Raw genomic sequence first — 11,741 nt, forward strand, 5'->3', positions numbered from 1 at the left:
CTTTTTGTTGCTCAGACGTCATTTGTTGGTCTGTTCTTAAGTTTCCTTTCTAGTGAACACTATCTTTCCATTCTTTGCACAAGTGAGTAAAGTTTCAGGGTGTGGCTTGAGCACATCTGTCTGTTAGGGAAGCTTTGAACGCGCACTTAGACATGAGCGCGCGTGTTGTTACATGTTACATGAGTGTGCCAGGGTTAAAAAACAAAAAGAAAAGAAAATACAAATCTAACATACAAAAATGTCAATGCGTATTAAATCATTACAGATATGTGCTCTGTTGCCTTGAACAACGGGAATGTTTGTTACAAACTGTTGAACTGCTGAAAAACTGTGTTGTTGCTCAAGCTGCGCCTCTTTTGCACATTCCTCCTCTCCCAGGCACACGCCCTATGACAATGAAAAAAAAAAAAAAGTTGGAAGTTAAATCACGGAAAAGATATGTGTTGCTGCTTAATCTTGCACAAGACTGACGCGGAGGATCTGTGAGAGAGAGAAGGAGAGCAGCTTCTTTAGATAGTTTCTTGTCTTTTGTTCCCCTGTCCCTAACGGTGAGTCTGCTTTATTCTGATTATGAATTTTGTGCGCAGCCTCTCTCTCTCTCTCTCTCTGGTGACTGGACATTTTAGTTTATTGTGCTAATGAATCCGACATGTTTTCTTTTTAAAATGATCAGTTTAGCTTATTCCCGCCACTGTGTCATGAATTTTGCATAATTAGCGAGCGTCTCTATTGTCGTTACCCAACTTGGTGGCCACGGGGATCAGGTTCTCCATAGTAATCGAACCCCAATCCCTTTACACTTAAAGAGAAACAGGAGTCTCGCGTCACGTTTACTTATTTATTTGCCGTATGTCAGTCCTGACTCTGTCTCTCTACAAATTGTCAGGATTAGTTAGGGCTAAATGTGAATGTGGGACGCGGGCAAGCCCCTGACATCTCCGTTACGCACGGCGCTGACTAGTTTTGGCATAATGCGCCGAGGCTGTTTTCGCCCCGTTAAACAGTCATAATGTGGTCATTGTAACGACGGTCAGATTTGGCTCGTATCAGTCTAAATTATTAACGTTATGATAAGACTCCGGTAGCGAGACTCGAATGGCTTCGACCTGGTGTAGTTAATGACGCGGAGGAGGAATAGCGACCTGGGCGATGACAGGTAACATGCCCATGGAGGAAGTGAGTCAGTCACACCTAACGCAAACAACACGACCAGGGTGGAGCTGATTGGTCACTCGGAATAATCAATGCTCATGAACTATCAAATGCCACCGCAGAATAATGACTCTTTGTTGTGTGTGGTCATTCTGACGAGAACTGACTCTCAGACACGAAAGATATAATTTTGAACCTTTTGGTGGTGAGGCTTGGACAGGTTGGGTTGGTTGGCCCTACCTGGCTTACCTGTAGACTAGTTTGCACTTGTCAAGCTGACAGATCTCACTGACAGCCTAGTCATTCTTTTTTATACTGTTTTATCTGGGAGGTACTCTGCACATATACACTATGATGGATCCACGTCAAGTGAGAGCTTATCTGCATCACCTTCAGGTCACAATCAAAACACAGTGACAATAATGACATAATGCATATTATAGTGTGTATATACAGACATGACAAAGGGAGAAAAGCAGATATAATAAACCAAGTATGCTAAAAAAAAACTTTTAAAAAAATCTACAGAGACACCAAAGGGTGTTTAGTGGTTCAGTGGTTCTGCCAAGGATATCAGATTTCCTAATTTGATAGATAACTTTTTTACCACAATACCATGACACATTCAGTTCAACAAACCAGCTTGTGCTGTATAATTTCCACTCCGTGAGTCAGGATTCTTTAAGGGCTGATAGGAGATGACTGAGGGATTGTAAGAAACGGGATAGGAAAGTAGATTATAGACAATTAGATTTATTTATTTTTTTTGATGTTCCCCTAATCCTTGTCACCTGAGAATTACTGGGTAGTTTAGCAACTTTAGGCCTCACTCTCTGTTTAACCTCAATATTATCCAGAGACATATGCAACCGGAAAAAAAGGATCACAAGTCGACACTGCTTTATTTGAACAATCTCTCAGGCCAGTAAGATTGGAAAGCACCAAACTAACATGTGAGTGGTGCGTGACTCCAGTAAAAGGCCACAAAAAGGACCAGTAATGCAAAAAAAACCCAACAACGTACTGGGCCTCACACAAGCATTCATTACACTTGAGTCATTATAATCTCCACGCTCTGAATCTGAATGGAACAAGGCTGCAGGAGAGCCTCAGCTCACACTCCCAGTCAGGCCACCTCTCGCTGTTATCAGACGAACCCGACTGCATGTTTCCTTCTACCCATTTGTAATTCTGTGGCCCTGATGTCTCCAGTTCTTCTTCGAATCCTTCTTGGTTTCATGTTCATCTCATTACGCTCAGGAGAGATGCTAATGGATGGTGGCACGTCAGGCATTTTGATGCATGGCTCGTACAGCTACAAACACACTCAGACACTGGCCTGCCTTAGTCCTGTGCTGCTGTTTGTCTTGTAGAGGGTGTTCGGAAGGTGTTGGGACAATTATAGTAACCCATTAAATAATAATGAACAGCATGCTGATGACAGATGCTCACTGTATGTAGGAAAGAGTCGTGTGTTCACCTCTGTGTGCATGTGTGTGTGTTTGCTGGCATGCCTACGAGACATGAAACTGAATCCAGGGTTTGGGTGCCTGCTCTCGCTCACCCACTAATTAGGTTAATGCAACAGAAGTCCTAATTGGTGTTGTCCTTCTTTAGATGTGTGTGTGTGTGTGTGTGTGTGTGTGTGTGTGTGCATGCGTGCGTCTTTCTGTCTGTTTGTCTCTCTGTATGTCTTTGTGTGTAGGTCAGCGTAGGTGTGAGCATTGAGGTGTGACATCAATGTCAGATGAGAGATTTACCAGCTTCTACAGTTACTCCACCAACATGGTCACAGACATTCATCATCATTAGCCATCATGTGCTGCCTCCTTTTAGTTTCCAATACACTGAGAGAAATCCCGCAGCAAGGCCTCACATCACCACTCACTTATCGACTCTGCTCAAGTATCTGCAGCATTTATTCAGGCCTTTTATTTTCTGTGAGCAGTTGCCTTGGAGATCCTGTTTGTTGGGACAACAGAAGTTAAACAGGAGCAGAAACCTGGAAAAACCCCTCTGTTAGGCTGTTGTTAGGTTGAACATGTACTGACCGTGTGTCCGAGCTTCATATAACAAACAGACAGCATGTACTACACAGTCATTTTCATATACTTAAACACACTAAGAATCCAAAAACATATGAAGAACTATGAAATTTGTTATATAAATGACCTAATTGTATATACAAGTGCAACTGGAATAATTAGTCGATTAACAATTTTCATCATTGTTTCTGCTCTCCCTTTTAATTATTTTTTACCAATTCTGAGGTTTGTTCTATTGGTTAAACAAAAGTCAAATCAAAAGCCAATCAGTCAATTATCAGAGAAAATAATCAGCAGATTATTCTGCCTTCACATTAATGCATTATAGTACACAGTTGCCCATAAAGTTGGAATAAAATATTTGTACCTCTTCTTATGAAATGATTGTGACAATATAATTTATTCTTGATAGATAAAGTGTATCTTCTCAAAACGTTAATGATCCATCTCTTCCAAACAGATCATAGTGAAAATTAAACCACAATTAACCTGATGTGTATAAATAAGAATAAAAAGAGGAATGTGTCTGAAAACAAAATGATTCCAACTTTATGGGCAACAGTGTAGTAATATTAATAATAATCGAATGATATGATATATAGCATAATAGTCCAAGGGATCATTTTTTTACTTAAATCTTTTACTCTTTACTTTTTACTACTCTTTAATACATTTTCCTGATTAAACCCACATACATTAACCTTCAATCCAGGACTTTTACTTATAACAAGAGCACTTTTACCTAAGTAAAGGATCTGAATACATCCTCCACCACTAGGTATACAAAAAACATAAACTAACCAACAGGAAATGATGAGTGATGCTGGATGGCAATCAAACTGTAGCTGTAGCTATGTGTCCATATAGTTTACAGTATAGACTAAGTGTCATACTGTTTTGTAGTTAGTATACAAAAAAGTTTAGGATTAATTCTTTTTGTTTTCTGAGATGTCCCTGGGTCTGTCACCATTCACAAATAGTTTATTAGTAGTTTATTAGTATTTTGGGACAGTCGTGTACGTCAACAGTACACTCAAATTTGAGATTTCTGGCATGCATATTTACTGTTTTTCCACACTCTATAATCACCAACATAACAAAGGCAAAATCTGCTGAGAATTATTGGAACTGGGACCCAGCCTGAGGCTTTGAAATTAAGTCACTGTCATATAAACATCACAGGGTTGTTTTTTCCCCCTTCTTTCTGGAGCTCTCGCATCACCACCCACAATTTATGTTCATTTTAATTATTTGCGGCTGTCTGAGCTCAAGCATCTCAGTGTGGCAGTGAACCAGCATAAACAAAACAGGACCCTGAAATTAAATCAGCTAAATGGAATTCGGCCATGATTGATCGTATTATTTACACCTGTGCTTTTCCAAGTGTGACATGTCAAAATGTCTTCAGTGGAAAGTGTGTCAGTGTCAGCAGCACACTCAGTGGATGAGAGGACTTTCCAGTGCATGTAACATATTTAAAATGTGTGTAGAATAGGATGTAGTATGGAATTGGGATGTGGCTCTTGTTTTGAAACTAGATGTAACATTCAGTAAAAGAATAAATGTGTTTCAGTCTTCTTCTGTCCTTCCAGTAAGGTCTAGCTCATGAAGTGTTCCGCCAAGGATTTAGCCTCACACAACTCTCCAATTAATAATAACAGCAGCATTAGTTGTTCCAGGCTAGTTTAATCCACTGGTGACGTGTGTCAGTTCATACTTGAGTGCAGCTTGCAGTGTATTCCTACAGTGTGAGGGGAAGTGTGCTGCAGCAGACGGGCAGCAGGCAGTAATCTGAACCTGTGGCCTCCCACTGGGTTCTGGGGATCGGATGTCCACCGTCAGAGATCACAGCTTCCATTGTGTTTACCTCAGAGACTCCCCTCCTCTTCAACCTTCCATCACTCCTTCTGTCTCTCGCTCTGTTTACCTCGGAGAACCTCCAGGTTATGCCCCTTCCTCTCCTCGTCTTCCTCAATGCTGACATCACTTGTTTGTCTCACCTTTCTCACACGTTTATGTTCAGGGGACATATCCAAACATATCCAATTCAAATAACAATTACAAGATGTGATCCATCGAAAACGACAGAAATACGTTTGTCTTGTCTATGTGGTTGAAATTGAACTCTGTAATTTCCAATCATATCACACATTCTAAATAAAGTGAATTATTGTACTACTTGTAATGTTTTACTAGATTTTAGTATATAAAATGAGTTCATTATGAATCCCCAATCTTGATCAGTCAGCTCACAAACTCTCTTTTACAATGATGCACTCAGTAACTTCAAAATTTATACACCCAAGACCTGATGTAAATATATTTTGATATTAATAAAATTCATGGGGAATGTACCCAACGGCATGATGTGGCCATGTCTCTGTTTGTCACTTCTTTAATTCAAATCTTCTTTTGCCGTTTTGTCCTTGTCTTTCTCTCTTTAGATATGGAGGCAGCCATTAAGACGTTGGTGACCACATTTATTTCCACTTCCAAGGGGAAGGAGAACCTAAACAAGAAAGAGTTCCAGAAACTGGTATCTAACCAGCTTGGCTCCATCATGGAGGTCAGGAGCTGCCTAACTTTTTGCTGCTCTTTATCACCCTTTGTTTTGCACAAATAATCCATCAGCATACTGGAATGTTGCTTATTCTACCATCTCCTTCTGCTTCTGTTGATCTGTTTGTGTTTAGGATACAGACAGCACCTCTGCCGTTGAGGAGCTGAAGCGGGGACTGGATGACAACAACGATGGAAAGGTCAGCTTCGCGGAATACCTCACTCTGATTGGCTACGTGGCCACTTCCCTCAGTCAGAGCAAGTCTGGATCCAGTGCAGATGCTTCGTAGATGTTTGTGGAGCTGAAATGTTTGGAGGATCAACAAATTAACAGCCTTTTTCATGCTTTTTAAGTATCTTTTCTCATTGCCAAATGTTCTAGACATCATGAATATTTTTTACAACAGTCTATTATCATTTTTCATACAGTTAATCAATCAACCAGTTGTATAACACCTCACTGTCTGTCCAGATCAACCTGTTTTTAAGTTGCAACTTATTGATCTCCTTTGTCAAGGACACATTGAAGGACTCTGAGCTTTTTTATACCAATTATGAAAGGATACTTATTGTATTTTCAAAATAAAAGCTTTATAAAATGATCCTATATAGTTTGTACCTTTTATTATTTTGTTAATGAATTTTCTAATTGCTGAGATTAACTACAATAAAAATCAATCTGGGAAACCCAACAAAGCACTGGATGTGTATAGTGGTTTCTTCACTATGACATTTTGACATTGTCCCACAGACGCTGGTGCGATGATACCTACTCCTACCAGCTAAATATAGCTGTGTCATCCCTGACTAGTCAACACCAACTATTGCAACAAGATCCTGACATACAGTATACTTTTCCTATTGTGCACCATCTTCCATTCTGCAACACTATACATACACATATGTGGTGCATACAGTACAAGCGTGCATACATGCTCCCACTTGCTGACACAATATACTGCAGCAGCGTCACATAAACAAGAAGATGCACTTAACCAGGATGACATATCAATCATACATTTCATGACAAGGCTTGTGTTTGTGCATTAATGTTGCTGCTGTTTGCTTTCAAAAGTGTCATCTCCTAAATCATTCATTCAAGTGTCCATGATTATACGTGTCTGTCATTTATTTTTGCTCTACATTTACTTTTCATGTCTCTCAATGCATCCATTATACAGCTGGTCTGATGTATAGACAACCTGGACCATTTAAAGAATGCATGTAAAGTATGTTGTATGTTTGTTTTGGAGCTTGCAGTGTGAATGTCTTTGTTCAAGTGTGTGTGTGGGTGTGTGTCTGTGTGTGTGTGTGTCCCCACATTAGCATGTTTGCCTTTGTGTGTGTTTTGCAAAGTCTTTGTATGGGGATTTCTCTGCATGGCTGCCAGGTGTGATGCCTCCATTCATCGGTGCTGCACTAATCCTTCGGATACTGTATCAGGCGTGACCCCTCTCCTCCAGTAAACATCCTACCCCAACACATACCCCAACACTCTATGCAGCATAAAAGCAGACATGTTTGAAGCATTATCAACTTATTCATCTCTTGTCTTGCTACAGTATTTATTTTAGCACTCCCTATAAGACATTCCTTTGACAAGCATAACAAAACGGTTACACAACAGGGCAGCAGGATAATCCACTGTCAGAATAGCGGGCTGTAGCATAGTGAGTGATATGTTATTGTCACCTTACCACAAATTGTTGTGCTCAGGCAATCCTGTTGGTCTAGTGTGTCAGGCTCATTATTGTTACAGACTAATTCCTTGTCCCTTAAAACTCACTATTTACACTTCATATGTGAGAGTTACTTAACCTCCACGCAGACTGACATCTGAGAATAAAAAGAGCACATTTACAGTTTACAAGAGCACTTGTGGTTTGGTTTGTGGTCATATTATGGCTATTTCAATTTTCTTAATGTCTTGCTGTAGTTACAGTGTCTCTGACAGAGTGCGATGGGGGGGAAGGTGGATCCTTCATGTGTCCATTGAGCGGACAGCAGGTGTCTGATGTGTAAACAGAGAAGGAGGGGGGGATGAGAAGGAGGAGAGGAGCAACAGGTGGAAGGAGGGAGAGGGGAGGAAGGGATGAGTGGGATGGGTGGAGTGAGGGGTGTATTTAAGACGTTGTCGTCCTCATCCTTCTCATCAGTCGCTATTGCCTTCTCTCTCTGCAACTGACCTCCAGGCCAGCACTCGTCCTTCACTCAGGTAAGAAATGATGGAGACTCCCTCATCTTGAAAAACTGTGTCTCTGCAGTTCTCAGAGGTTGTTTCTGACTATTTTTACTTTTAAAAGTAGATTTTAGGTGTGCAGTTAATGCATCATGTTGTCTGTGAGTAGACTGTCTGTTGAAAGTGCAAAACAACAACAGGGACAAGAAGAACTTTCTATTCACTCCTTAATAAGTTATGAAACGTTAATTTATCTTGAACCGCCTGTCAAAATGTCTTTCCGCTATTTTTGTATGCTACTGATTTATGAGAATTTCAAACCTTGTGTCCATGAGGAGAGATTGATGTAAGATGTGATTGACAGTCAGGAAAGGTCTTTACACTTCAGAGGTGGTGTAGGTTCAAGAAAGCCAAAGACTTACACCTGTCTCTCGTGTTTTATGCCTTCCGGTGGACCTAAAGTAAAAGCCAGATCAGGTTTCCCTCCGTGTGTCTTGGTTACATCACGTCCGCTGGTTTGGCTGTTTGTCAGCTTAGTGTTTCATTCTTATCAGCAAGCTCACATGTCCGGCTGCTGACTATGTCCTGATTCCCAGAGGTCCTCTCGCAGAAAGCAAAGAAAAGCAACAAACAGGTTGATGATCATTTTATCAGTAGCAACATCTTATCAGGACCACTGGCAGGGAGGAAACATTCCTGATGAGGAAACAGTTAAAGCAAACGTGACTCCAGGGCTATGTAGGGTCTCCGACTGTCAAATACCTTTCTTATTACTAGATAGATATGCTTAAACACGACACAGAAGACCAGTTTGTAGCTGTCTCAGTGATAGTATTGTAGCCTATGATTCAGTGTGGTATGAGTGATTCTCCATGCATCTGTCTGTCCGTCTTGAACTGATTTGCAGCAAACTTCTTGCTCCAGAGAGCAGATTTTGCAGGATTACTGACACAGGCTCCTCTTGCAATCTCCTCCTTTCATCCTTCCTCTTATTCTCTCTTTTTCCAGAATGTCTTTGCCCAACTCAGAGAACGCCTCCACCCTGGAGAACGCCATGCAGCTCATGATCCAGACCTTCCACAAGTACTCTGGAAACGAGGGTGACAAATATACACTGAGCAGGGCTGAGCTCAAAGAGATGCTTACCACAGAGCTCGGCAGCTACCTGGGGGTATGGAGATATATTCTCTGGAATACAAGATGCACACACAAGTTTCATGAAATAGATCCAGCCTACATTTCTGTTTTATATCCTCACAGAACGCCCAGGATAAGGAAGCAGTGGATAAGGTGATGGGAGACCTGGATTCCAACAACGACGGGGAGGTAGATTTCACCGAGTTCATCATACTGGTCGGAGCTCTTACTGTGGCCTGTAACGACTTCTTCCTGGAGTACAACGACAAGCCAGAGAAGAAGAAGTGAACATGCCCTTGGGACAAAGCTGTCCACTCTACATAAGCTCCAGGGAGGAAACACTTAAGACGGGGGAGAAGCCCCGCAAAGGACATCCTGTCATGGACTTTACGTGCACAAATACACAAACACACACGCATACATGTCTTAATGTCATTTCAGTGGTACATGTTGTGTGTTTGTGTATTTGTCTGCAATGTCCAATCAATCCATTACAAACTGTATTTATTGCTATGTGAAAAGTTTAAGTCAGTTTCAGCACATGTCGAGGCGTTGAATATGTGAATGTACCTCTTGTTCTTTTTCTTTTCATGCGTTTTGTAAAACATTCAAGTTGAGGAATTTCTCCCTGGAAAAGAATAAATGTGACCTTTACTTAAACAATACAATGTTGCTTGTAGTTTCTTACAGTACAGACGAGTAAGACCATATGTAGGGCACCAGGGGGCAGCAAGTGGCCTTTAATAGAAACCAGCAATTCTGGTATTGGAGGATTATTGCTTACCTTTAATTTGCTTTGCACATGCTGGTACAGCACTTTATTCCAGCAGCAGATGAATGTAGAATGGAGATAGATCTGTTAATCAAAGAGATATCTATGTAATATTAATGAAACCTACAGAATAAGAGGTTATAGTTATGTATTTGATATGAGTGACAGTTACCTCTGCTCTGGTGTGTTCGTCATAATGTTCCCTGCATCAAACAAAAAATGACGCATAAAGTGTATATGAGCAGGTACTGACTGTACCCGCATTCCTGTTTTTACAGCAGAATAATGAGAACTTAAGGTGACCTTGGCTGAGCCCTACACCCATGATTGTGTAGGTGTGTGTGTGTGTGTGTGTGTGTGTTTGTGTGTGTGTATACAAAAGGAAGTCACCAGCCTCAATATTAGAAAGCCAGGAAACGTTCTTTCTTTCGTTACATCCTGTGGTGTAAGATTAATGGGAAGTTTGGGTAATACAGTAATTTACAGATAGGTAGTGTGTGTGTGTGTGTGAGAGAGAGAGAGAGAGAGAGAGAGAGAGAGAGAGAGAGTAAAAACACGCACAAACAGACACATACTTTGATTAATCTGAACCTACAACCTTTATTGGACTGGTTTAAGGTGTGCACAGGAGCAGATTTGAGAGTCAGGAAGGATTAGGTGAAAGATGGGGACGGGACGGGGAGGCATAATGACAGAGGAAGTGAGAAGAAAGGAAGGAGAGTGGAAAGGTCAAAGAGAGAGGGAGAAAAAGAGTGGACAGCAGCACTTTGTCCATGTGGAGCCGCGAAGCCTACAAATTTTCACAGGTCTCTGATAGGCTTTTCACACTTGTTCGGGATCTGTTGGGGATCCCCCAGGGTAATCCCATCCTCCAGAGACAGAAAGAGAGAGAGAGAGAGAGAGAGAGAGAGGCAGCTCCCAGCCCAGGACTGAGCTGCAGACTTGGCCACATGACCATAAAAAACTCACAGCGAGTGACAGTGACTGAGGATTAGACAGCATTTTTTCAGAGTTTTATAGAGGCTTCCCTATGCAGTAACAATGTTAACAGTCCTTTGTCTCTGCCTATCCTGCTTTATTCCTCCTCACTATCTGGATTGTGCTTGCTGCAGACAGATTATGCAGTTTTTATTCTCAGTCTGTTGCTCCTCAGCTACGACAACATCATAAAACATTTGTTCTATTAACTGCCATGTATTGCCCTATAACTTTTTCTTCTGTCTTCTATCTGTAACTCACTGCCTGATTCGACTGCTTCGGTGTTGGCTCTCTTGTTATTTCTCTCTTGTTTATTGAAAATTTAATTAATCCCCCACTCCCTGCATGCCTTAAAAAAAAGGCCTTTTGTTTCTTGCTTGGTTGCAAGGGAACCTTGAAAGATTGTTGAAAATAAGATAAATCAGCCAGTCCACGATGAAAAGCAAAACTGGTAAAAATGAATAAGTGTTTAGAGAATGTAGGCAATCATAACTGTAATTGGATTAAATGTCAGCGGTGTGTTTGTCCATGAAAGGCCAGATAATGGGGAGAGAATTGAAGAGAGGTCGCCGGAGATTAATAGACGGGAGGGGGAGGCGCACATACAGTTTGCTCCTCTCAACATTGCATCTGACAGATGTGATAATGCATTAGGGTATGGGACACGCACACACATACCTACACACACGCATACATGTATACATATGCTCGGAACATTACATACTGAAATATGAAATTACATATCAATACACATAATAGCTTAATTTCCATAATAAAATTTCCATCCCTCCATCAATATAATTTGATTTACATGTCACTTTTTCCACTACTGATGTTTGCTCCATCTCTACTGAGCTCTAAATACTCCATCTGGGAGAAATCATGTCCCACTGTCCATCATATAGGAGGTCCTAACCAC

General features: G+C 41.1%; 2 protein-coding genes across 2 annotated transcripts; both read left to right on the top strand.

Moving 5' to 3' along the window:
• Window positions 1–392: 392 nt before the first annotated feature.
• si:ch211-105c13.3 (protein S100-A16) lies at window positions 393–6,363 on the top strand. Its single transcript, XM_010729833.3, has 3 exons — window positions 393–548; window positions 5,642–5,763; window positions 5,891–6,363. The coding sequence occupies exons 2-3, from the start codon at window positions 5,644–5,646 to the stop codon at window positions 6,044–6,046; spliced, it is 276 nt and encodes a 91-aa protein (XP_010728135.1). The 5' UTR covers window positions 393–548; window positions 5,642–5,643; the 3' UTR covers window positions 6,047–6,363.
• Window positions 6,364–7,893: 1,530 nt separating this feature from the next.
• On the top strand, window positions 7,894–9,726 carry s100t (S100 calcium binding protein T). The gene is made up of 3 exons (XM_010729832.3): window positions 7,894–7,971; window positions 8,944–9,106; window positions 9,196–9,726. The coding sequence occupies exons 2-3, from the start codon at window positions 8,945–8,947 to the stop codon at window positions 9,358–9,360; spliced, it is 327 nt and encodes a 108-aa protein (XP_010728134.1). The 5' UTR covers window positions 7,894–7,971; window position 8,944; the 3' UTR covers window positions 9,361–9,726.
• The last annotated feature ends 2,015 nt before the right edge of the window (window positions 9,727–11,741 follow it).

Source organism: Larimichthys crocea, chromosome XIII (assembly GCF_000972845.2).
Source record: "Larimichthys crocea isolate SSNF chromosome XIII, L_crocea_2.0, whole genome shotgun sequence".
In the NCBI taxonomy this organism is placed as follows: Eukaryota; Metazoa; Chordata; class Actinopteri; family Sciaenidae; genus Larimichthys; species Larimichthys crocea.

Coding starts and splice junctions, on each gene's coding strand:
- si:ch211-105c13.3 (XM_010729833.3), top strand. CDS start 5,644: ATGGAGGCAGCCATTAAGACGTTGGTGACCACATTTATTTCCACTTCC. Junction 5,764..5,890: donor AGCTTGGCTCCATCATGGAG/GTCAGGAGCTGC, acceptor GTTTGTGTTTAG/GATACAGACAGCACCTCTGC.
- s100t (XM_010729832.3), top strand. CDS start 8,945: ATGTCTTTGCCCAACTCAGAGAACGCCTCCACCCTGGAGAACGCCATG. Junction 9,107..9,195: donor AGCTCGGCAGCTACCTGGGG/GTATGGAGATAT, acceptor ATATCCTCACAG/AACGCCCAGGATAAGGAAGC.